The 27,556-nt window shown below is 36.1% G+C and overlaps 1 protein-coding gene across 4 annotated transcripts in view; it reads right to left on the reverse strand.

Moving 5' to 3' along the window:
• ZFAT (zinc finger and AT-hook domain containing) overlaps positions 1-27,556 on the reverse strand; it is an 89,535-nt gene that overhangs the window by 17,226 nt on the left and 44,753 nt on the right. For 3 of the 4 annotated variants that reach the window (XM_085320553.1, XM_085320629.1, XM_085320784.1), the window contains 6 exons: positions 26,490-26,722; positions 16,676-16,763; positions 12,669-12,818; positions 10,578-10,751; positions 8,046-8,134; positions 4,739-4,877 (listed from right to left, as the gene is read on the reverse strand). In XM_085320553.1, the coding sequence (XP_085176679.1) occupies positions 4,739-4,877; positions 8,046-8,134; positions 10,578-10,751; positions 12,669-12,818; positions 16,676-16,763; positions 26,490-26,722 (873 nt within the window). The remainder of the gene's footprint in view (positions 1-4,738; positions 4,878-8,045; positions 8,135-10,577; positions 10,752-12,668; positions 12,819-16,675; positions 16,764-26,489; positions 26,723-27,556) is intronic. The other variant, XM_085320713.1, reaches the window with a different exon arrangement.

Genomic DNA, 27,556 nt, shown 5'->3' on the forward strand with positions numbered 1-27,556 from the left:
TACCATATGGTATTCTACAGGTGGAAAGAAATTAAACTTTTTATTTTGATGAAACAGAATAATTACACTCACCTGCTAAGCTCTTTCACTGAAACTTATAATTCCTGTAAGATTCCCCCCCCACCTAGTCCTGCTTTGCTGTCAACCTATTATAAGCCTTCACCAAACATCACTACTACAGCAGATGCTCAACACAGTCTCTATAAAAAGCTGATAGTTTCYCTATTAATGGGCTTAACATGCCCACTTCACAACAGCAGAATGCCTTAGTTCAGATTAGCACAAGGATATTGTATGAAATGAAATATTCATTCCACCTCAATCTTCAATATTAGAACAAAAAAAATTAAGAGAGAAGACCTTTCCTTATTACTTAGATATTGAAAGTAACTCTAACACGACAAGAGGCAATGGGCAGAAATGGAAGCACAGGAAGTTCTGCCTGACCGTGAGGGGGAATTTCTTCCCTGTGAGAGTGACAGAGCCCTGGCACAGGTTGCCCAGAGAGGTGGTGGAGTCTCCTTCTCTGGAGATATTCAAGGCCTGCCTGGATGCAACCCTGTCTACCATGCTCTAGGTGACCCTGCTTGAGCAGGGAGGTTGGACTAGATGATCTCCAGAGGTCCCTTCCAACCACAACCGTTCTGTGATGCTGTGATAACAACACATCAAATTAATTAAAGCTGCAACTTGTGTCTTCGTGACTTTAATTAAAGAACAACAAATGGAAGMGCAGAATTAAACTGATAATGTAAAATATTGAGTCAGTGAATTGATATCAAAGCTCAGGAAAATTAATTTCTATTCAATTCATTAAATAAATAGGTAACATATACAGAAGGTCAATAACTTCTCCAAGCTTACCTACTTTTAATACCAAACTGTCATCTGCAACAAAATGATGTACATAAATAACACATAGTTCCATAACTTTTTTCCATCATGGCATCAATCTGTGCTCTCCAAGTCTCCTTTACTGGCCTAGCATCTCAGTAAGACAACTATCATCTTACACTAAAATAAAGCATATGATGATATGATAGTCTAACATAGCATAGATGCTACACAAAGACAAATACAAAAGCCCTCTTCCAGGGGGTACAGAAATATCTAAACAAAACAATCAATGATAGGGAAAACTAATACAGAGAAAAGAAACAATTTATAGAAAAATTAGATGCAACTTGCCCAGCACCACAGGGCAAATTAAGCTAAAAAATGAAGTTATCAAATGAGTAAGAAGGCTGGATCTCACCAAAAATAAAATAAAATAAAATAAATAAACAAGCAAACAAAAATCTAATTGTAGGGTAACGCATACATGATACTCTCGTCCCCTGTGAAAATTACACTGCATTGTAATTGCATTTATGTATCTTTAGTACTTTAAAATAATTAAGAATAAATGTCATATCACAGAGTTCTATAAAAAAGGATTCATTTTTGATCTTGACTGATGAAAATTTCTAATATAAGCCTGTAAAAAAATACTGCTGTCCACCTCTGATCGATGCAGTGGCTCAAATTAGCATGCTATCTCTTCCATTCTATAAGCACTTCTAGAAATATTGATTAGAGTCTACTACTTTATACTCATATACATATTTCCGGCCACAGTATTTGCAGTGTCTACAATGCAGCCATAAGCAGGTCAGAAGAACAGAGGAAAAAACATGAGCAAGTGTGAGGCAACTCATCCTTAGCTCAGTGGACAGTAAGAACAAGCAATATATAATAGGAAAAATAGATATAGGCACATTCTATTAGACTTTAATCTTTGTTATCTTCTCTTCTCTTTTTTTTCCACCCAAACTCTTTCATRTGCTGGTCATTTCCCTCCTTTCATGCTCGTCTGTGGTCCTTTAATTTTGAAGGGCTTGTTTAATAACAGCTCTGAAGAGTTGTTTGCATGAGTGATTTTTAAAAATTGCTTTCAAATCTATGAATACAATAAATTAAAACTTCATAGAGGTAGTCAGGCAGTAAGTTGCAACTGCTGACCCTACCATCTCAGAAAGGTACATCTTGTCATCCTGCGTAATATGTCCACACTGATTTGTTCGTGCTGTGACCCAGATGTACACTATTTCATGATACCAAATTCAGGAATATTTCCATTTAATTCAATAGCACTCATGTTTAGCAACTCCAGATGTAAATCTCAATCAACTTACAGTCTCCCATGAGGAACAGTGTTTTCCTCAGTCAGGAAAACTGCACTGCCCATAGTATGATAGAATATCTGCAGGCCTCCCATTTTTAGCATGTCTRTGAAAGAGTGTCGTGAAAGCATGTCTATCACAGTTAAAATTGAAAGGTTGCTCTCTTTAATCTCACTACAGTATCTTCAGCCTAAGAYTGTTCTTCTTGCATTCTCAACAACTTTTTTTTTTTTTTGGTTTGTTTGTTTCAGTGGAAAAGACTTATTTTCAGAAGTGCAGTTTTCTGGCCACAAAGAGGAGGGAGACCTAAATATCATTAATATTATTTGTTTAAAACATTACAAAATGATCCTTAATTTCCCATCAATAGAATTCAATTGCAGGAACTTAGCCTTAATAGCATCTATGGAGAATTAAATCCTTGCAGTGCTCAGATATTCTGCAAATTCAACAAAGTTCCCCATGCTGCAAAGCTTTGCCTTCAAGAACACCATTGCAGGGCACCAACCTGTAAGTACAGCCCAGGTAAATATTACCTCTTGGAAATGACTGCAGTTTTTCTACCAACCTTCACTGTCTATGAAAATAGCTGTAAAATTCTACTATACATTCCTGTTCAGAAATTTACAGACAAAGATGTAGGGTTTGAGTTTTGTTTTGTTTTTTAACTATTTCTGATTTTTTTTTTGAGAAAAAGAAACGAAGAAATGTCACATTAAAGATAATACGGGCTGAAAGTTTTATCTTTAATGTAGTTGTGCTTCTCTCCGTTATAGTACAAGTTAAAGGTGGAGTCTCAGCTTTTAATTTGAATGTCTTTCTGTGTGTYGGAACTCTAGTATTATTTTAATGTGAATTAATGCCTTTGATAGATAAAGGTTTTTATTGGACGAATAATTTAGAAATATTCTTTAGAAATAACGTCATCTTGGAAGAATTATGCTCTATTCATTATCTATTATCATATATTCTGCTCTCTATTCTTCCTTGACAAGAAAAAAAAAAGTCTAAAGATCCCAAAAGACATTGAAAAAAGACCTGTAGTTTCTATTCAAAAACAGAGAAAACACTTTCTAAAATTATCAGAAATGAAATAAGAAACTCAGCTTTACCAAACAGCAAAACACTTTTAATCCAATGCAATTTAATATGTAATCTGGCTCTCTCCTCTTCTTCTGTACTTCCCTTGGCACTAGGCAGCATGAGCTTTGCGCTTCCCGAATCTCTAAATGCATTTTATATTCAACAAGGTATTGCACAGTTGTTTGCTTTGATTTATCTGCCCTGTGTACAATAGCAAAACTTCTTTTGGGAAACAAGACACCTGTACGTATCTCCTTTGCTGGCATCCAGGCATGGAACTGCCCTGCAAGGAACAAATTACAGTTTGGGATACCTAGATGAAGGCGAAATATCAGAAACAAAGCAACTCGTAGCACTGACCGTCTATTTCAGAAGGATATAGAACTTCAGTTGGGATAAATTTTATAAACAACTACAACAGCCAGGGATGTAATTTTTTGCTACTACATACATGTGTTGAAAACTATTGCAATATAATTTTCACTTTCCTTTGCCATCCCATTGACTCTTATATTCAATCTTGAATTTTGAAAGCTCTCTGCAAATCTTGTTGTCTTTCTCTCCAGGTGTCTTTACCAGGATTATCTTGTTACCTTAGGCTTCTGCACTGAAATTGGCACATCAGCTGATTAAAGTAGCACAACTATTGTAAATCAAGAATGCAGAGCCGATTCTTAAATCAAGTCTATGAATCATTTCTACCCATCTATTTGCAGCAAGWAGAAGAGGCAGTTTACATCCTCTTTTGGAAAGCTGTGCACCTGGTTTCAATCATTTAAGAAGGAAGGTAGTAGGAAATCCAGTGTTTGGCTCCTATGGAGAGGCATCAAGCACTGGGAACTTCAGTGCAGTCTGCATGCCTGAAAATCTCCACAGAATGTTTTGACTAATATATACCTAAACATGCAATTAGGTTATCCTTAAATTTATTACCAGAAAYATGCAAAATTTTACTGCTTATTCTTAGACCTAAACAGGCATTCACAATGTGCATCCAAAACTCCAGAATATAAAATCTATATTGTTTTTACTGCTAACTAATTCTACCTGTAATCTTTTTACCTCCATTTGTCTGGGGGGGGTGTGAGGGGCAATAATTTGTTACCATTTACTGCTCAWTTTTTTTTTCCTGTTAGTTCAACCTTACAGAACTGTCATAGAAATTGAACAGTAAATCATAAAGTTTGAGAGAGACTGATTCTTTATTTTTGAAAGGAGACATGTGAGCAAAAATGATAAATGCATACAACTTAATGGATGGTATAGGCAAGGTCGATCAAAACTTCAGTTCATCTGCCCTTATAAATCCAAAACCAAAGATGCTGAATGATACGTGAAAGGTGGCCATTTCAGAATTACTAAAAAGAAACAGTGATTTTTCACATAACATCCAATAAACTGAGGAAAGCATACGTCACAAAAGTTCATCTTTACATCAAATCTTTTCAGAAAAAAGAAGAAAAAAAAATATCTGACATATGGTGGAAATATACCTTGTTGCAAAAGTGCTTCTGCTGCAGGTTCTCCAGAACCTACATTTACATACTCTTCATTAGGATGCTTTCTGTTGTAATGCCTCTTCAGGGAACCAGAGATATTGCAAGAATAATGGCAATGTGCACAACGGAAAGGCTAGAAACAAAAAAGAAGAACATCAGAACATAATACAGATATCCTGGCTTCCTCTAGAAACAGATCTAAGCCACAATATTTTAATCCACAGAAACCATGCTCATTCCTGGTTGACACATCTTTCAAAGAGACCTTACAAAATGCCATATAAATGGAAGTTATATCCAAATCTTACCCAGAAGTTGATACTTTTTATTATGTGCAAGACAGTAAGTATTTTCACGATAATAAAATCACTACCTGCTTTTCACAGTTGCATGAGTTGTGTGTTTTCATAATTGATGATCACAGGTCTGACCACGCAAAAGGCTTTTTACTCTAAGTAAATTTACTGCAAGTAAATGATCTGGTTCTCAGCTGCCATCAAGCAGCAGGATTGAAAATTGAGAGAGGAGAGGAGGACACACATATYGACTGTTTTGCTTAAATCAAGCTTTGTACAGCTAATGGCACAATACCTATAGTTTTGTGCAAACAGAATACTTGAGCATTATGATAATGCACAGAATAACCAACAAGAAGAATATACCCATTATTCTTGCAGTGTCTGCAAATTTAGAAACTCCGTTGCAGAAGGGCTGTTTTTTACATCCCTGTTGGTTGTCTTGAGCAAACTGTATGACAGTGGTGCAACAGCWGACACCACTGCCGCCCACAGCGCAAAGTCGGATGGAGCTGAGCTAGTATAAACGGCGGTGGGAGGGCTGTCCCACACGCTCACTGCTGAACGACCTTCTCTGTAAATGTCCTCCTTACTCCTCAGGACATAATGTAGGCCTGACATSAGAGTAACTTTCTAGGGAAACATATTCAAATGAATCCATAAACATGAGTTTCATTATATCAGAGATTGTAACAAGGTGAGAACTCTCTGACAAGTATGTGCTGACTGCTTATAGATCCATGTCAACGTAAAGTCTAGTACAGCCACACAGAAGTCAAAAATGTAATATCAGTAGTAACTTATAACATTGTTTCCCTTCCAGTTGTTTGAATTTTGCGATCAGTTTCTTTTTCCTGATTTTTAAAAAGCTTTTTGTTTTCCATACGCTGACCGAAAAGATGCACGAAAAATGACAGACTGCAAGCAGATGGATGCGGGAAGACCCTTGCATTACACTGTTGTGTAACTGATGATGTCCCTGAAACAGAAGCATAAATGAACACGGACGACAACTTGAAAATATTTTGAAAAGATAGAACAACACCTTGACCCTTGGATACTTTACAGTTATAGAAAACTTTAAGCATGCTTGTAGCAAAAATAGATATATAATATTCAGAAAAAAAAGTTAAGAATTTGAATAACTATATTCTTGACAATGCAAGTTATTCAAATGTATTTTACAATCATAAAAYTACCCAGGATATTGCAATAAATGAGTCAAAAAGACTCAGCACTAGAATTTGATACTAGTTAAAAAGAACATTCACACATCACTGATTTTCATGTTCTGCAAGCAAGTACAATGCTTCTAAGTATGGAGGAATGAATGAATGAATGATAGATACATCTGAGTGGAATTCCTTTTTTATTTGAAATTTTAATCTTGATGTTCTTGAAAATACATTAAATGATAAAGTTATGTCAATTAGAAATGATCTTTATGAATGAGACTTTAAAAATAAACTTGAATCTAAAGATACAGAAAAAGCAAAGAAAGGTTCAGCATAAATATACATTGTTTAAACCGGCCAAAAAACACTTACAGAAGACATGTAAAAACAGCACTTCAACAACCTGACAAGCATTAGTAAACAGCAAGTATATACCAAAACAAGTTAGTCTTTAAAATGCTTTAAAATCATTTTATATCAATGCAGCAGTTTTATTTTAATCTACCCTTCCTCTGTCATATTCAGCTTCTTCTGAATCTCTTCTAAAGTATTTAGTCTCCACTGCCTTTCAGGTTCTTGTATTATGAGCCAAAAGTCTTCCTAACCCTTAATTAAAGTTAATCTCTGCTAGCCACATCTATTCTGCTACTTCATACATGTTTCTGTATCAGACAAACACCACCACCACCACAACCTACCCTGAGGTCAGAACTAGCTCTGTTTAAAGAACTGTATTATAAGTCCTGTTGTCCCATTAGCTATTACMAGAAAAAAATAGTATATTTCCATTTACAAAAAATCCCGTAAAAAGATACAATTCCAATACAAAACCTACAAATTTAATTTTAAAAGAATAYTGTTCAAAATGTCTCATTTCTCTAGAAGACTTGCTTAATTTTCCTTTTATACATCTGTCTTCAAAATTTAAACTGTAAACCAAAAGCCTGTCTTCCTTTCTGCTTTAGGGAGGTACACAGCATTAGTTCTAATTAGGAATGGTTAAAGTGTACTCTTTACAGAAGCAAAATAATTTGTTAGATAATGAAAGATGTTACACATAAAAATAGTATATCTTCAGTAAGAAATATGCTCATTGCCGAGATAAAGTGTTACATTTTCTATACGTAGAAAATACTGATTTCTTCTGGAAACGAAACTAGTATATTTTCCGCTTCCTGAATATAACATTTCACAATTCATTGCATCAAGAACTATCATGCTGAGAACCAACAAGAGRTTTAGGAATAAAACCAAACTACATTTTTTTAATATAAAGACTATTTCTAATCTAAACACTTCACAGAAACATTAACAAGAGTCAAAACTCTTTCCAAGACATGTTTTAAATAATCAGAGTGTTTTAGAATTAATTTGTTCCAATTTTCTTCAGGTATAAACAAACTCATCTATAGCACATTAGACTGGCAAACTCTCACAGAAAATTAAAGCGGGAAATCAACAGTGATGCAGGGGATTCAATAYTTCACTCCCTAAGACACTCTGAAATAGTTATTAAGTTAGTTCTCTCAAGGACTGGCTGTCAGACAACACGCTCATATTTGTTTTATATTGCAAAAAGTATATATATATTTAGGTAAGGAAAGATACTAAATATAAATTGTCCATGAACAAAATAATTCTAGCACATTGTTATTCCATCATGCACTAACTCAAAGTCTGAATGTAAACTCAAAATTAACTAAATATTAAAATGTTAAGTTCTCATAATTTCCACCAGAAATAAAAAATTGTCAGTTTTAAAATAGTTATCTGAAGTTCCATGTCTTTCTAAATGAGTTATCATTAATCATGATTTATTTGCTCTCTTACCTTGAAAGAGACATGTTGTTCCATATGACGTAAAAGTTGTGGTTTTTGGGCAGCTGTATAATCACACACTGTACATTTAAACTGCTTTCCTGAAACAAGAATAAAAAAATGGATTTTTTTTCTATTTAAGTTCAGAAAACTACTCATGATATTTCTTCATAAAGCAGATTTCCAAAGGGATAAAAATGAACAATGAACAACTGAACTGTGAGTTTGGCACAGGCTCTGCAAAAAATCTCGTAAAATAGAGCTAAGGGGAATAAAGAAGAAAAAAGGGTTTTGAGTGTCATCATTAAATTGTAAGCATTAATTAGCAGAGATACTCCTGGGATACTCCCTTGGGGAGGAGAAAAAAAGATTACTATACTATAGCTTAAATGGAAGAAGGAAATCATTGATTGATAGCTGCAGGTAGAGTTATTTTGCTATTCATAAAGCACATCTGTAAATCCTTAGAAGAGAGATATTTGATTATGTTCATATGTGTTCAAACTACTTCTGCTCCAAGCACCTAATTGTTATGGTTCAAATAAACTTAAAGAAAAGTTAAATAYATTTGATTTATTTTTGGCTGGGTATGACGTATTATTCTTACAACAAGATTTGTTTAGAAATCTAGAATTACTCTTCCAACAAGGACTCGAATTACTCTCAAAGAGATTTCTATACAGGCTTCATCCTGAATACATGGAGAAATAAACTATGTCATAAAATAAAATAAAACTTTCATGGCAAATAATACAGAGGCCTTGTGTCCCAGTATTTTATTTCTGCTCACATAGTTTTGAAAACGATGGACACCCTTTGTTCCATCAACAGCAACTCAAATGACAACTATTTGGCTTGTTCATTACGAACTTTTGTCCTTTCTCACCTAAATCTCTAGAGTAACCTTAAGTCTCCCATGACAGTTCCCCAAAGCAAAAAACGGAACATACTGAGACTTACTGAGACTAGTTTATGCCTCGTATACACTGACTTGGAAGCTCGCTGCTACCGAAGAGAAAGGATAACAGCCTGTCCCGCCTGTTCTCAGAGGGTGCTGATTTATATTTCTGTATTTCAAGTGGGCACAWATTTTTCTGAAAATGTATGGAGTTAAAGTAACCACGTGACTTTTATTCCTCTGAATAAGGAGATGCAAAAATTATTCAGTGGACAGTACCTCTGTTGCTGTTTGTAGCTTTGTAAAGAGTAAGACTCCCAAATATATTCCTACTCTGTTGGTTTGCCTCTCCAAATATTTTCTCTTCCATTTTTTTTTTCGCGATTTTAAATAACAATTTTTTTTCCTTTTATTCTGTTTTTCTCACCTCTTTCTCCRTATTTCCTCTTTGACAGCACTATCAGTCTTGCTAACTCCTGCCAAATTACAAGGTGTGTATAAAATACTGAAATATTCATCCCTGCACCAAATGCTCATACCTTGCAAATTGTATTTGTTCAAACTGGAATAAGTATGTGTTTAAAAAACAGTCAGAAGAACTGAAAAGAAGGAAGAAGAGGTAGCATACAGAATATGCTAAATTTTCATGAAAMCAATCCAGTTTTTTTAGATTCTGAATCTTGATCAAAAAAAATTGCAAGCATTTTATATTGAGCATGAAAGCTCCCAAGAAACACAACAATTTTTTTGGCCTCTAATTAAAATAACGAAAACCAGTTCCTCTAGTTTATTTCTAATCACAAACAGTAGTAAGATTAGACTACTGACTGGTTTTCCGTTATGTCACTGCTGAGAGGAATAAAGCAGAGAGAAAACTGCTTTATATTCCACTGGTTAAACTGAGCTTGCAGGGCCGATATTTGAACAAAAATTGCCGTGGGGTGCTTAGGGGACTAAAGGCAGGTGAAGGGAAGGGATCAAGGTGGTTAGGAGATGAATAAGCATGGGAAAGTAGAGGGGAAAGGGCATAAAAGGGGCTGACTGCATACAGCCAGGCTGCTGGTCAGTGCGCTTACCCGGCCATCTATGTTTGTAAGTGTAGCATGTTCTGTTTGCGCTAGTATTTGTGGTTGGCCGTGTGTGTATGGCTGTCTAGGTGCATATATTTTTATAYACTCTGTGTTTGTGTGCATGGTGCAGGTGCATCCACTAAGGATACACGCTCAGCTTTGCCAGTGACGGGACGTGGGGGAGACAGAGCTGCAGCAGCCTCGGCTCTGTTGGGTTACCAGATTTGGCAGCTTCAAAAATATTCTCACAGAAGAACGTAGTACGAGACTGATCAAAGAACCATTCTGATTTTCATATTCCCATTGAGATCAGCTGTTCTCTGAAAGAGTATACAGGGATATAAAGCCAACCCAAAATTTTAGAAAAATCAAGTATTCCAGAGACAGCTGTCTTTCTTCCCAGAAATTAATTATGCAGTTTTCAGTTATTACACAAAGAGAAGTGACATTTGTGAATAAATAAAATTTATAAATAGTGTTAGTGTTCAAAGGAAAGTTGCTCATTAATTACATCCTACTGTATGTACAATATTTATTGCTCTAATACAAACTGGGATTCAAAAAACATGCCTTTACCATCAGCAGTATGAAGGAGTTTATGGCTCTTCAAAGTGCCTTTTGATTTGAACTTCTTCCCACACATATCACAAAGGTGTGTTTTCTCAGTGCTATGACGATTCATATGGGCTTTCAAGTTACTCTTGCTGCGAGTGGCATACTCACAAAGAGAACATTTAAAGGGCTTGACACCTAAAAAGAAAAGAAAAACGTAAAATGAATAAACTGTACATTTTGATAATGGGGTGGATATCCACTTGAAAGAAATTTAACATTGTGTGACATGTGACATTAACACTGCTCACAAGCAAAAAGGTCAAAATTTTCARTTTGGACATTCACATTTAAGAAACTTAATCTGTACCTTCTAAGTAAATGATACTGAGCTCTTGACAGCATCATTTAACTTACTAAGAGAATTGTGGCCCTGTTTTTGGAATTATAGTACTTCTCCAGTCAAGTACTGAGTTTAACCAAGCAAATATTCATATTTTGGCCTTGATATGTCCTTTATTCATTTAAAAATAGAATCTAGTCTGCATAAATTAGTGTGTAATTGGTATACAAACCAGCTACCACACTCTACTGCAATAAAGAATGTGGAAACCTATTTTCAGAGGACTGGTTTGTGAGATATTTAACATGTAAGCACAAGTTAAATGTGCAAAGCTGTGGTTTAATATTAATTAGCATCWATTTTGATGATGGATCACTCAGTAGTACACATTTTTTTCTTGATAGAGCAGGAACACTTATGATTTCCTTTCTTTCAAACCAGGCAAAGCATGTAATAAAGTGAAAGATGGAAACTATCTAATCTGGCAGAAGGTCTACATGAACAAAATACAYCCTTCAAAGAAAAGTGGAATAAATCTGAAGTGACAAAGTACTGCAACACTTTGTGCCATGGGACTGATAATTTTAGGTTGATATTCACAGCCTTGAAAGTAGATTTACAAGCAGAAGGAATTATAGCCTYCTTTAAGTAGACTGTAACTTTTATTTTGAAATCAAATTCGATTCACCTCACTCTCTCCTGCCAGTTAGATTAGGTGGGTAACAAGCTTTCTTGGCAGCATAAACAAATTACGTCTATAAAATACACAAGCAATTGTTCTAAGGCTACAACCTAGCATTACCAAAGTTACTTAATGGATTAAAGATTCCTGGCAAAGACAATTATTACAGTATAAAGGCAAATAATCTCATAGTTAAGGTTCTGAAAGGACTCTCCAGTAGCAGTATAAATGTATGAAGTATCTTAATGAGTACACATGCTTTGGAACCAAACCATCAGTTTGGGAGTACCAAAGCCCATTATCCCCTTTATGCAGAGGAATGGATAAAGGATCCAGAATCAYGCTCAAAGGCCAGAGACAATCTGACCCATAGATTACTAACTGATTAAAGACCATAACAGTTGTCTTCTGTCTGCTATAAAAATAGACAAGTTGGGTAGATATAAAATTTTATTGTGCATTATTTTCAGTCCAAGAGATTTTTAAACTGTATGTTGCTACGTTCCTGGAATTTATCTCTAGAAAGTCAAATACATGATCAACATTGTCTTCAGGGTTGTTCATAACTGCTTAGCCCATTTCAGCTATTCACTATGCTTAGTGTGATTTAATTAAAACACATTTGTAAGTTATTAATATACAACAAAACAACTGAATTTCAATTGTTTAATGATAGATTTTCATACCAAATATTTTCAGAGAAATAGGAAAGAAGGAGCAGTTATTTATGAGGAGTTACAGCAAGTTACTGGTATTAAGTGACTCAGTATGAATTTAATTCATTTGTTACTCACATTAATTTTATAGTACTTTCAGGATGTTAATGAACAGCTTTTGGGGGAAAGAAAAAGGAATCAGAAGCTAATTAATTTCTACTTAACCCTTAAACTGTTTACTCATGCTGTGAAGATGTAGTTCCATACATGATGTAGAATCCATTAAACTAATTCATTAATCTCTACTGTAGCTTAAGTTTTAAGTTTTTGATTCAAGTGTAACAACAAACTGGAATTCCTTTTCATGCCAGTGAAGCTTGCGTGGAATATGAGACTGATTATATATTAATGAAAGGTTAGAACCACAGCTTTACCTTCATGAGCCCAAATGTGACGCTGAAGGTCTGATCCATTCTTCATGAAATAAAAATCACAATAAGGACATTTCACAGCTCGTTTTCCAATAAGTCCTTTCAGCTGAACTCTTCTGCCAAGAATCTCAGAAATAGTACTCATTGAAACTTCTGAGGGAAAAGTAAAATGTAATAATAAACAGAAAGACATAAGGGAATGTGTTTTAGGTTGTGTGGAAGAGCTAGGTTCTCATTCATTTCTACTTTTTAAAAAGCTTTGCTTCTACTTCTGGTACTCAAGTATTACCTGAGCAAAGAGCACAGCACTATTAAATTAGAATCTTTTGCTTTASTGCTTTTCAGATGTTCCTTCCTTTCCCTACTCATCTGGGTACTCAATGTCCCTGCCTATCAGAGGAAAGCGGAGGGGGTGGAAATCAAATCTTGGATGTGCTACTGGGTTAGAAATCATTTTCTGACTRTGAACTTTCTCAATAAACTAATACAGCAATCATTTTCTTCAATATTTCTATAAGACTTTTCATGTTCTTCAGTATTTTTGTAAGACTTTATTCAAGATTTCACATGAGATTTTCAGTGCTGCCAGAGATCTGAAGACTTACTCCTTTCCATCAYAGCTATGATCATCAGGATGCCTGATAATCAGGATCTTTGAAGGAAAACCAAACCAAAGCAAGCAGAATACTCACAGAATAAATTGGATTGGAAGGGACCTGTAGAGGTCATCTGCTCAACTTCCACTCCACATAGGGCAATTTTAAACTGAGGTCTAACAATTAAATCAGGTTGTTCAGGGTCATATCCAAGCCTGTTTCGAGTGTATCCTGGGGTAGAAATTGCACAGTCCTCCTTGGCCCATTCCAGTGTTTGACTACCTTTACTGCAAAAATTATTTTCTTAATATCAAAGTAGAATCTCCTTGCTGCATCAAGTCCCTGGGCTCTTGTCCCCTCCAAGCTCCAAGAAGAGCCTGACTCTAATCTCCCATTAGGTGAAGATAGCACTAAGATTGCTCTCTCAGACTTCTCTTTTTAAAACTAAACACACTTATCTTTAATTTTCCCCTCCAGTTGATTGAATATTTCAGATATCAGAGTGAAAACAAGAAACATTACAGACAAAAGTCTGAAACTTCACCTCCTTTYCATGGCTTAGATCCTTGGCTCATGACTGCAGGTTAGTATACCTGCTTAACAGGGATCTCTGAAAGTTGATTCCTCTAATGTCTCAGAGCTATTAACAAATACCATATCAAATCAGCCTAAATCAGTCTGACTAAGTGTCACACTAAATGGTTTTCAGTGGACAAATATGTAGAGAAATTCAGGAATCGGGACCAGAATCCAAAGCTGGACTTAGTTTGAAATACTACATTACCAAAGTCTATAGGTTATTTTTGTTCTACTGACTTCATGGGGTCAGAATTTAACTCTATGAAAAGTTGAAAAAGAAAGGAGTATTTTTTAATATCATATTTTCTACTTGATGAACAGAAATGGAACAGAAAAGAGAGAGAGAGCAYGCAGAATGACATTAAAAAAAGGAAGGCAAAGGGAGCTCCAGAAATCACATTTTAATGATAAATATGAAATGGTCTCAGTTTAAATGAATTTTTGATTTGTCCTTTTAAAATTCAATTCTTTTTAACATTATACATTTTTCCTTTCATTTTTATTCCTTTCCATTTGCCATTTTAAAAACAATTGCATTCATTCCACTGAAGTACTTGATAGTTTGTACCATCAAGACCACCAGACTCCTTACATTTATTTGGCTTGTAATTAAATATGTTGTAAAAATAACGGATTTCCTTCTGATTACAAAGAGATGGTGCATAGGAAAAGGAGCTATGCATGAATCCTCCTCTATATATTGGAAGTGTTTTTGTATAACTGMTGCATAGGCATATTTTGGAGGTAATATTTCTTTAGTATTGTGAAAATATAACCAATAAATCTGGTATTTTGTTGTTAAGTTCTATTTGCCTACAATACATGAATTAAGAATGAAGACATAAAATAATCAGCTGTGTAGTTTTTTTTAAGCTTACTTATTTTGTAATCCAGTATTTAAGAGAAATCATTTTCCTAGATCAAAAGATTTATGCTATMCAGATGTAAAAACAACTGCTCACACAAGCGATTGGTTGAAAATCCAATACTGACACACCTTTTTTTTCAGATTAAGCTAATATATTTAAATAATTTGTACAACTACTTCAATACACGTTATTCTCATTCATATTTTACCTTTTTCATATTGTTATGTCTTCAGAGAAGGAAGATGACTAAAAACTACTTTTAGAAGGATTCAGATAGCCACTCAGTTGTCCAAAAGCATTTAAATGGACGTACTTAGCATGGCAGGGCTCTAGAGCTGACTGGTATCTCTGGACTTCAGGCACAGCAGACACAAATAATTCAGTAGTCAATAGATCAGTGCAGACCAACGGCAACATGCAAGAGTATAGTATGGCTCATAGATCACATTAGTCAAAGAGGCCTCATATTCCTCCCTAGCTGATGCAGCACRAAAACTTCACAGGCCCAGCTCTTGGGCTTGAATTTCTATGCTTGCTGGCTGACAAACCTCCTGACTACAATATAGCACAGTAGCCTTTCCACATCACAAGTTGCTGCATGAGACAAGTCCCCTGATGTATGACAAGCCCGCCTCCAATCACACTGTGGTAGAGTGGTCCACAAATAAGAGGTTTAGGAATGAGAAACAGAGTGCRAGCTGATCTAAACTCAAGGTGAAGAAAACGGTTTAAAACACGGGTCTAGCACTATCTAGTAGCAGGATATGGGACTGTTCTACCTACTGTATTTGGCAGTTGAGTATATATAGCAGTATATATGGCAGCTGAGACGCTTTAATTGGATTTTTTCTTCCCCAAATGCAGACCAAGCATGGCCAGTATTTTCCTGTTTAATATTAAATTATGTCAGGTGATAAGTATCACTGCAGAAAGAGTTAATTAAAGTGTGTTACTCAATGCAGTCAGCTTTCCATTATGCAGAGTAACAGAGCGCATATCTATCAACATGATATGGATACTGGGAGGAAAGTAWGGACACATCAATTTTGTGGCTCTGCAAAGAGTTCTGATCTGCCAGATTTAAACTGGTCTCTGCCCTAATCACCTGGTTACTCTGGCAATGAGCATCCAAATTTTGAGAAAGTTGTGTTTACTCTGGCACAGCCCACTGATTCAGTGCACTCACGTCATGCTGTGCTTGAACTGATAAATCAGTGCACTAGAAAGCAAGGTATAAGTAGAGTCTGAATGGACCTGCAGGGATTAGCTTGGCTCCAGCTAGGTTTGTCAGCTTCAGCTTAATCACGGCCATACTTGATCACAGCTGGTTCCAGTACGAGCCCTGGATCTGGAGAGGTTTATTAGCTTTGACTTCACAACCTGTGCAAGTGGTTAAACAGACTCCAGACTTCAGCTGGCCCTGGACCTAAAGCCCAGCCACACTCTAACCGGGCACACATCAAGCCAGCTCAGGGACCTCTGTGATTCACGTAAATTAATCTACAGTTGTGTTGAACTACTCGCAGAAAAAATAATATGCAATCAACTCATTCTTCTTAGTTTATATGTGGTCAATGGGAATTTTGATTACTCCCTTGAGATGTCTCACTTGCTGTTATAAGATACCTATGTGACTAACTCCAGACTTCCCAATGCTTAAATTGAATTCACTGAAGTCCTTTTCCATCCTTTTGGAAGGAAAGGAAGAGCTTTGCCAGATGATGACAGAGTGCTTCACATAATTACCAGATATACTCCAGAGCACACAAATTGGAACAAAAGCTTTTTTCACTCTTAAATTCTAACAATCTGCAAACCTAATAAAATTCTTAACTTACACCAGTTACATTAGACCTACAACTTATCCCTTTCTTCAGAACATAATCACATCACATTGTTCACTCTAAACTTTTCTTCCTCTATTGCAATAGACTGAGAAATTTTCCTTTGATTTTTTTTTTCTTACCAGGGTGATTTGTCTTGATGTGTGATTTTATCAGTCGATCTTCAGTAAATGACTTCTCACACACAGGACAGGAATAACTCTTTTTGTCCTTAAAAAAGAAAGAAAGAGATTAAGTTATCAATTCACCAGTGTAATCACTACAGTCATTATGCACTTAATAATACATGGTTCTCAACAAAGGTATATTTGAAGACTTGGTTTCTAAGCAAAAAAAATAAGACATTTATAATGAAATAATGAAAGAGCAATATGAAAGTAATCTAAACACATCATTAATCTTGATTAATGTAGAGCTCCAAATTACAGCACATAAGAAAATGCACAACAAATGTAAGCATTATCTTCTACCTGACTCTTTAGAGAACCAAGAGTTGAAAGACCAAGTCATGTAACAGAAGTTATCTGATAGTAGTTCATTTCATAAATCCACCTCCTAAAATATAAGGTCAGATCTCATCTACCAGTAGGTGTATTTATAATACAACTTAATAGTCTGAAATTAAGCAGAATTAACAATGTCTATATAATCAGTGTCTATATTTTTTAAACATTTGATAAACATTCAGCATTTTATATATTAGTAATATTGTTCCACTATTTTGATTTTAAAACTTTCAGACTTCTCTGGCTTATACCAGTGTCACTGATATTACAACAAGATTTAACACCATCATACAAGTTAAACTAGAGAGCTTTGATGCAATTTCTTTCTACATGCAATTCTACTGTAATTTCTATTGTGATTTTAGTACTGTTACACATGCATTTAACTCCACATAAAAAACGTAGGAGAGCTTTCCATTAATTGGAAAATTATCCAATTTAAAATATTATTTGCTGCTTATTATTTAACATAAAGAGGTTTCTCCTTCCAGAAGCACATGCAACAGACTAGATGTCCAAACAAATACTGATCACCACTGCACTGACTGGAATAACAASTGAGTGGTCATCAAAATAACGGACATAGCAAAGAAAACCAAGCTAGTTTTGAAATAAATAGATAACCAGGTAACATACTACTTGGTGGAAGGTAGGTATGTATCAACCAAACCAGCAGAAGATCACCGTAAAAGGCGAGCTGAAGCTACCAAACAGATATTTCACTCATTATTTTGGGAAAAGAGAAAACCGTCAAGAGCACAGAAGGAAGATTATTGTATCAAATAGAGACTGACTCCTGAGTTATGAAAGAGAAATTGGGAGGTAAGTAATCAGGATTAAGGATCCTGGACTCTTTACTAGTTTCTGACCTGAGACCAAAGAGCATCTCTGAGTAGCAAGGAAAATGGGACAAGGAGGTTATATGTAACAGGAAAATGACTACAAATGGACACACATCTTAAAAGCAAAGTGAAAATAGAACAATTATCATGGGAAACAGGGTTTGTAACATTAAGTAWTTGAATACCATAAAGGTATTTGCATTCAGCATCATGTAGTCCTGAGAAAGAAATCCATACACTGAAGCACCTACAAGGTAAACCTTGGGCCTCTCAGAAATTTAGGTCCCTTTCAAAAGATATAACCCATTATCTTTAAATCTGATAGAGGTGATTTTGGACTTCTGAATAATAATCAGTAGATTAAGTCTAATAAAATTGCACAGTAGTATTTGCACCTTTTTAAATGTTGGATTCAAGTATCACATTTGTAGTTTGAAAAGAATAAGAACAGTATAAATATCGTTATCATTTAGGGGCTGTTTAGGGGCCCTGTGAAATCCATAGGCAGATCTTAGACTATTCCTCAAATAGGGCAACATAACTCATTTGAAAAATTAGATTATATGAAAAATACGTTACAGTTTTAATGTACTTTCTGCTGGTTGCTGCTAGTCTTTTCTCTTCATGCATTGTAAAGTATTTCTCAAAGTGCCTGGAACCGTAAGACAAATACACCTTGCTATTTCATAAAGTTAAATATGAGAAAAAAAATCCACTCCAGAAACACTACTTTAAGTAAAATGATATTCATGACAACTTTAAATTCTTGTTATTACTTTTTGGGAAGGTGAGGCCATAAACCTATGCCTGACAAAAAAATTCATTATCAGTAAATGCATTTAGAGCTATAGAACTAACACGACCATACAGTCACCAAACTACAAAATCACATTTCTCCACATGACCAAGATTTTTTTCTAAAACAAAATAATCCAAAGAGCTTTCTTCAAGCAGCTAGAAAGTTATCTCTGCGAAGCTCTATGATACGTGATTTTCAAAAGGACGTTTCTTTGTAGTAACAAACGGATTGTACTTCTGAGCACAGAGCGCCTTCAAAGTCTATCTGTCAACCTCCGTTCCCCTACCGAGTGCATCCAGCTGAAGCTGAACCTCTCGCAGCTGCTTGTCCGGGTCAGTGTCATGGACTTTTGGAGCTTACATTATTAGTTCTGAATGCTTAAGAATATTCCTGAGAGCTTGCAACATGCTAGTCCTTCAGAGCAACCCCATTGCTCTCAAAACCAGTCTTTAGGAATTCCTCTGTTGCAAGCTAAGTATTTTGGAGCACTACAAGGTCACAGCGCAGAGTCCCCAGAAAGGTCTCCACCACCACATCTCTAGCTCTTCTGAGTGCCCTTGTCATAGACAATGGCAAAGGCACTTTGAAAGACTTAAACTGACATTTTAAGAATACCTCCGTCACACTCTCGGCATCCAAGTTTTCCTCTGATAACAGTGAAAGTAATTTAGCCCACGCCTCACCAGAGTGCCTGAATCCAGGCCTTTTAAATGCCTTTGAGGATGTTTTTTTGAAGGACACGAACAGAAGCAAAGTACCATGAGATGGATCTACCTTTGTAAGGCAGCAGCTGCATAAACCAACCAGCTACTTCAATGTCAAAGTCACATCCACACTTCCTGAGAATTGCAGAATCCCCCTATTAGCCAACGTGGGAAAATAAAGAAGCTTCAAGACAAAATAATTCTAAAATAAAGTTAGTTTTGACACTGAAAGAATGGTTTACATCCCACTGGCGAGAAATGAATTAGGTTCATAAATGTTCTTAAACCCTCTGCAGTACATAGTCCATTTATCATAGAATTTCCTTGTTTCCTTATGCTATGCTTCATTACAAAGTAAGGCCATTTAAACAGGAATCACAATGCCTTTCTCCTTATATAGATGAATTAAAATTGTGCTAAGAAAGCATCAACTATATTACAATACCTACATTATATTGTAGCAAATTTTGTTTCTCTGAGGCACCTGTTTCAAGATAATTCAGTAAGTAGGAGTACCAGTATACAGTTATGAATGAAAGATAAGAAGCCTCTGGATACACAGTTCTTAAAACAACAGCTCACTATGAAGTTAATTTAATGAATCAAATAGTACTGAACATGACGTACCCTGTAAAACATCAAAAATGTTAGAAGGTTATCAATATAGATACTGCACTTATCAATATAGAGGCACTCTGGCAATACAGATAGCCTATAAATATATGCAGGGAAATACATATGATGTGCACACACACACACACACCACTATATCATTATATATTCATGATCACTATATACGTCACCATAAATTTATGATCTATATGGAAATTCTGCCACTAATTTCAAAACGGTCTGTGTGAACTTCTGAACTGCTTTGTTACCAACTTCATTAATAGTATAAATCAAGACTTGCAAAAATCCCTGGCCATAATAAAAATTATTTTGGTCAAAATTAGACAAATATCACATAAACGATACATTCTGTTCCTTTTAGTAGTAACGATACTATTTCACCAGCAGAAAATAAAACAAAGCTCCAGTAAATATGGCCACTCATTGCCAGATGTGAATGTTTTTGGCCTGCTCAAGGTCTCCCAACTGGACTGCTAGTGGAGTAGTCAGGCTAAATAGATAGACAAATAGTTTTTCAAATTATCTTTGTTCCACCAATATTTCCCCACACTGAAACAACCTTTGTGAAATGAAGGTCAACAGAATATTTTCCTGATGCTCAGACACATTGCACCAGTGAAGCTAATGTTAAACGAAACGAACTAGGAAGGGAGACATGTGGCATCATTTCCTTCCCATATTTCAGTGTTTGTCTGTTACAGCTCTTCCAATACGCTTACACACACACACACATTCTACAAACATATAAAACAAAGATTTTACAGAAGCTTTTACAAGAAATCTGGTAACACATCTCCCTTTTTATGCAAGTAAAGTAGGCATATATGTCAAAGCACCAAAACAAAGAATAAAGAAGCTAAGCAAAATGGAAGGAAAAACAAGACATCATACAGAAATTAATGATCGAAGAAAGAGGTAAATTGCAGTACTTGAAACATTCCAGCAAAACTAATTTCTTCTTTCTTAGTTTTCTTCCCACTGTTTTCTCTTGTTTTTTCTCTGGTATTTCAGTCTCTGTATTTTGACAGTTTGAGATTGTAACATTTTCCATTCTTCTTCTATTTCCATAGCTGATAAAATGTGCTTTCCTCTTTATCAAAGAATAATTACAACCAATAACAATAGATAAAACTTGCCAGCAGCCTGTGAATAGCAAAAATTTTCAAGCATCTGCCAATGTATCGCAACATACTGAACAGACTTCCTGCAATTACAGCTCTAGGTCTTCCCTAAAAGGAAGCTCTGGTTAGACGCACAATTAGAGCCCCTCTTGTATTAAGGACTAAATTAAATTGAACTCTCTCACATCTGCCCTGGTCTCAATATTTCTAGCGAAAGTTCCCACAACTCAATTAATAACAATGTGACTGTGTACAAGACAATTAGTAATTATGCAGAGAAATACAGATTCAGAGCCTGCCACTCTACCTAACAAAAACAACAGAAATTTTAATGTTAACGCTAATGGGAACAGAATTAGGCCCTTGAGAAACATTTCTGAGGTGTGAGGAAGCCTGGAACTGTTCATCATAGCCGTCATGATGCTCAAATCACAATTTTCACAAAAGGTTCCTAAATTAAACTGAGGTCACACAGTGCTACTAATATGCAATTTTGTTAAACTGACCTGATTTACTAAGGAAGAGGTTATAGGCACACTTGTGAAGGAAAGCTACAGAAAAACGAAGTTATAAATGGCAAGAGAGACTTCTATTAAGCCTGTCAAGTGGCAGAAATCAGAGCGTACAGAATGATAAGCACCTGCACACAGTACTGTTTAAGCACTTTTCTCGAGATAGCTACTCGGTAAAAACGAGCCACTAGCTGACATTTATTATAGGAGCATTAACCAAGAACAAAAGCCATTTTCCAGCTGAGTGCCCTAATCACTGGAGCATGGGGGCTTATTTATTTATTAATTTTATTTATTTATTTTTTTTTTGCTGTCTCTGAACCTCATTTTAGAGAGATGCTGGTCTTGGAATATAAATCATACATATAGATTTAAAAGAATTTCAGACACAAACCTCTCTGACATTTGTCTGCTCAGCGCACTGACTATTGCACCAAACCCAGCAATGTTTATTTTCACTGCTGGTCCCTAATTACTAACACTAGTTTATTCATCACTAGAAATTATGGTGCTTAACTCTCTTTTTGAATCTGGCCTGTAAAAATAGCTGCAGATCTGCATCGTAATTCATCCTCTTTGGTCACTTTTCTGAAGTTGCTGTAAACTGTCCACTCCCTCCCTTAGGTACTATGACACTGAAGGAGTTCACATATGTTTCATGGTTTGAACTTCTACAGAGCTCCATAAATGCCAAAAATCCTGAAAGAAGCCACTACACAACCCTTGGAAGTAAAAGTCTGTCACAGAGAATTAGGGAAGACACACAAAATTTGGTCTGAAATCAAACTGAACCTCGGTTCCCAAAGTTTGAAAATAAAAATCCTCTATTATGAAGATGTGTAGCAAACACAGTGGCCATAGGCAGCACATACACACTCCTCCCAGCCATCCCCTAGGAAATGCAAWCCCAAATTCAGTGCACAACGTGAATTGTGTGTAGAGAATAAGATGGGAGGCTATACACTGAGGAATGGGTATTAATAGTAAAAATGGAAAGCTGCTTTTCAATGGCCAGCATTCATCTTGTACACCAAATAAGGCAGGGATCCAGTTGAAAAGCAGAAAGCAACACCATAATCAAAGACTACAACATGTAGCTCCTCTGGGAGAGCTTTAATTCTGTTAAGTATTAATTTTGCAAACTAAAATCAACATTAAAATTGCTCTCCATATTTAAATGTACATAGTTTGTTAAATACTGTATTTTGGAAGGAGTGTCCTATTTACTAAAGGTTACGTTAAGTAAATGTAGCAAGCATTTGACACAAAGGCCAAGATGAAAACTGCAAAATTTAGTAACTAAGTAAACTCTAATACATTAATTTTCAATTCTTTTAAAAGCTCAAAATATTTTTGAGTAAGCATCAGTAAGCATAATCCTGAAAGATTTTGCTGTCACATTGTTTCTAAATACAAAATGCATTTTCTCAGTTCTAATTCGTATCAAAAAAATGGGCCTCCTAGTGGAAGCTACTGGACATTCACTACATTTGAAAAAGAGGTATTTATGTATGTATGTAGGATGCCTAATTGTAGGCTTTGTTTTAAAGCTGTCTCAGATATCATTTAAACAGATTTTTGCGATCAAATGTATATCATAAACTTAATAAATTCAAAAGCAAGCTAAAGACATGTCTGTTAAGTGAGCCTTCTGTATATTTCATAATAAATTCAGATTTTGTTTAAAATGTCCATAATATTGGTTGGGGAGTCAAACACTTCCCTTTTGTGTCACCTGCTGTTTCTTTAAAAGCTGTCCTGCAGTTACAGAAAGCTAGTACTTAAAAAGGGTAGGAGGGGAAACGTTCTGTTCTGTTCCAAATCCTTTTAAGTAACTTTAACTGTTGGAAATATTGGCCAAGAGCCCACCCCCAGAGGCCAAAAAAAGACCTGAAAACATTAGGCACCGTATGTTTAACAGCTCTTTAAAGTAGCAATGCTGAAATTGTCCACATCTGGGGAAAAAATTAATACAGATCCTTAATTCAAACAACACATTTCACTAGTAAAAGGGATTATAACATCAATATTTATCACAGTACTTTAGGTGAGTTCAGATGTTGCCTTCTCATGTGTGTGGGCACACATGTCTTGGGCGGTGTGTGTTGTATGTTCTGCATGTCAAGGGTGCAGAGGATTTATTTACAAGACAATGCCAATGAAACTATAATGCTGCATAAAGAATGAAAAAAAAACAGGCTGCATGGATAGAAGAGTGACCATTGCTATTAAGCAACCAGTATTCTTTTTTCTTTTGCTTGAACAAAAGTAAAAAATAGATTCAAAAGAAGGATAACTATCTTTGGAAGTAGTTTAATGATATAGCTATTGTGCAACTTAATAAAAATACAAATTGCAAGGACATCATTCATGCCATCATTCAAGCCAGTCAAGAAAGTTTAATTACAAATACAAATGCTTACCAAGAATTTAATGAAATCCTAAACAGTGCTTTATTCAATACCTGTATCCCAGACAAAATCATGTGAAGTAATGCAGAATCACAGAATGGTTGAGGTTGAAGGGACCTCTGGATATCTACTTCAACCCTCTTGCTCAAGCAGGGTCACCTAGAGCACATTGCCCAGGACTGTGTCCAAATGGCTTTTGAATATCTCCAAGGATGGAGACCAAACAACCTCTCCGGGCAACCTGTTCCAGGGCTCAGCTACTTTTACAGTATACTTTTTCCTTATGTTCAGATGAAACTTCCCATGTCTTACATTGTGCCCATTGCCTCTCATCCTACTGCTGGGCACCACTGAAAAATGTCCAGCCCTATCCTCTCAACCTGTTCCCCTCAGCTATTTAAACACATTGATAAGATCCCCCCTCAGTCTTGGCTGAATAGTCCCAGCTCTTTCAGCCTTTCCTCAGAGGGCAGGTGCTCCAGCCCTCTGATCATCTTTGTAGCCCTTCGTTGGACTCACTCCAGTAGCTCTGTATCTTTCTTAAACAGGGGAGCTCAGCACTAGACACAGTACTGCAGATGTGGCCTCATCAGGGCTGAGGGGAGGGGTAAGACAACCTCCCTTGACCTCCTGGCAACATTCTTCCTAATGCACCCCGGGATACCATCGGCCACCTTGGCCACAAGGGCACATTGCTGGCTCATGGTCAACTTGTCCTCCACCAGCACTCCCAGGTCCTTCTCCACAGAGTTGCTTTCTAGCAGGTCAGCCCTCTGAAGCCTCTAGTCGTGCATAGGTTTATTTCTCCCCAGGTGCAGGACTCTGCACTCGCCTTTGCTGAACCTCAGGAGGTTCCTCTCCGCCCAACTCTCCAGCCTGTCCAGGTCTCTCTGAATGGCAGCTCAGCCCGCTGGTGTATCAGCCACTCCTCTCAGTTTTGTATCATCAACAAACTTGCTGAGGAGGCACTCTGTCCCTTCTTCCACCTCACTGATGAATAAATTGAACAGGACTCAAGCCAGTATTGACCTCTAGGGTACACTGCTAATTACTGGCCTCCAACTAGGCTTTGTGCCACTGATCACAGCCATCTGAGCTCTGCCATTCACTTCTATCAATGCACTCCAGGSGGCCTTCTGGAAAGAGGACAGTCAGAAGTAGATTGAAATCACTATTCCCAGGTAGCATGCTACTGCCAATCATTTTTGTTTCTATAGGTCACTTTGGAACTGGAAGGTGCTTAAATATGTTCATGCATTTCTTAGGTGTATGCCCATTAAAGACTTTCTGGGTATATGCAACAAGCCTAGCATGACCCAGATCAATTATGCCACACAAGCAGAAATGATGCTGTTAAATGGTAGGAAAAAAGTCCATGGTACACAGATATTTTCTGAGGAAAGCTGAACCTACCTGGCCTAGCCATGCAAAATAATAAACAATAACAAAAACAACAAAAAGCTAGGCAATATCGACGTAAAGAAAATACATCTTTTTCATAATCATGAAAGAGAAGCATATAAGGAATTGTAATTCTAAAAACACACATCAGACTGCTTCTCTCCTAAGCACATCAACAATAAAGAACTCCTTAGTCACTTATGAAATATTTCTCATTCCAGGCACCAAAAATATATTTTAAAAATATACTTTTGGAATAAATGCAAGCCAGGTTTACACAGGAAACAATTTTCTCTTTAGATTGTCCAGCAGTAGCACAGAGCAGTATCTTGCATAAAGAGGGCTTCCAGTCAAGGACATAGCCCCTTACATAGTGACAAGGAAAACACGTCAGAGCACTTTGAAGAAATAGGCCAGATCTGGTTTTGACATGAGAAGCAATTGAGACAGGTATTCAGTTATTCAATTAATTAAGAGACAAGCAAATTTTCATCTCACCACAATCATGTCTTTATGAAGGAAGGGAATTCAGCTCCAAGGAAATAAAGTAACAATAGTACCAGGCCCCATTTTACTCTCTCAAGACTCAAAGAGTTTGWAAACATTGGGAAAACTGAAGGAAAAAAAATGAACACAGATGTATCCTGAAAGAAACTCCTATGAGTTTTCCTGCACAGAAGCATGTAGAGAGCACTCACAAAAAAGACTCACTGTGTTTTTATCAATTACAAAAAATTCAAACAGAAGCCTCGTAATGCTGACTGAAAGACGCACAATTTTGATGCACCACATCCTCGATTGCGGCTATGGTAATGCGATTCATTCAGTGACATTGTCACAAATCACAGCAGTATCACAGAAAACCAAGACCATATGCGTGAACTGCATTATTATTCTAGCCAACTACWTCTGAAAGAAACAATCCATGCCTCCAAATATTACCATACGACTCCAAACATTAGGATGATGACACTAAATTTAGATAAATACACCATTTGATTACTTACCAGCTCAGTGTGAACTTTAAGATGCGCCTGGAGCTTGTATTTATCTGGAGTAGAGTAGTCACAATGTTCTGTGGGACATTTCAGCAAAATATTACTGTGTTTCTGAATGACGTGACGCTTAAGGCAGTTTTTGGTGATTGATGAATAATTGCACTGGGAGCAGTAATACAAATGTTCTCGAGTGTGCGTACGAACATGCATGTCGTAATGCACTTGGTACCAAAACAACTTGCCTAAAAATAAAATCAGACATGAAACAAGTAAATTCTAAAGATCTGTTTAAAAACTTACATAATGAAAAGACAATACATATCTAGATTTATTTTAGGGCAGATCACAATCTTTGACTCCCGTCCCTTCTATGTTTAATGAAAACTTGTCCTAAAGATCCTTCACTAGATAAAAAGAAAGAACACACCTTTTTCATTTGTTCTAATGAAAACTTTCTGTGCATTCATCACTTGAAGGGGAAGAATTTTGGATTTATCTTGCAGCCTTAATTCTTGAAAAGACACCAGAATCAAAGTTTGGAAAATAAAATAATTTTTAAAACATCATAGCATTGTAATTATATGTTAGATTAATTTATCTTCATTTTTTTTCTTTTTCTTTTTTTTTTCCCTCTAAGCATATTTTCATTAGTGAAACTAAAAAAAAAAAAAAAAAAAAATCAGGACAGTTTTGATCTGACACTACGCAATGAAGTTTTCCATCTCACAGAAACTGGTTCAAAAAAAGTCATAAAAACATGCCAGTATACATTACGTAATGCACAAAATGCATATTATTTACACGTCCTTGCAGGCTATATAAAAAAGTCAGACTCAATTTCACACTRAGACGATATGAAGCTTAAAACACTGTAAGTACAGACTAACAAATGCTGCACATGGATGCTTATCTCTGCTCTGCTTGGCCTCAGTGAAAATTATGAGCTGGCGGGGGGGAGGCAGGCTGACAGAAAGCAGCTGATTTTCTATGTTTAGCAGAACATTTCATCACATTTCATGTCAACAGAGAATTGTCTCTTTCAGAGCTTTACTTTGCTATATTCCCCTAGTACTTTC

Source organism: Rhea americana, unplaced genomic scaffold (assembly GCF_003343005.1).
Source record: "Rhea americana isolate MKP2758 unplaced genomic scaffold, rheAme1 scaffold_0, whole genome shotgun sequence".
In the NCBI taxonomy this organism is placed as follows: domain Eukaryota; kingdom Metazoa; phylum Chordata; class Aves; order Rheiformes; family Rheidae; genus Rhea; species Rhea americana.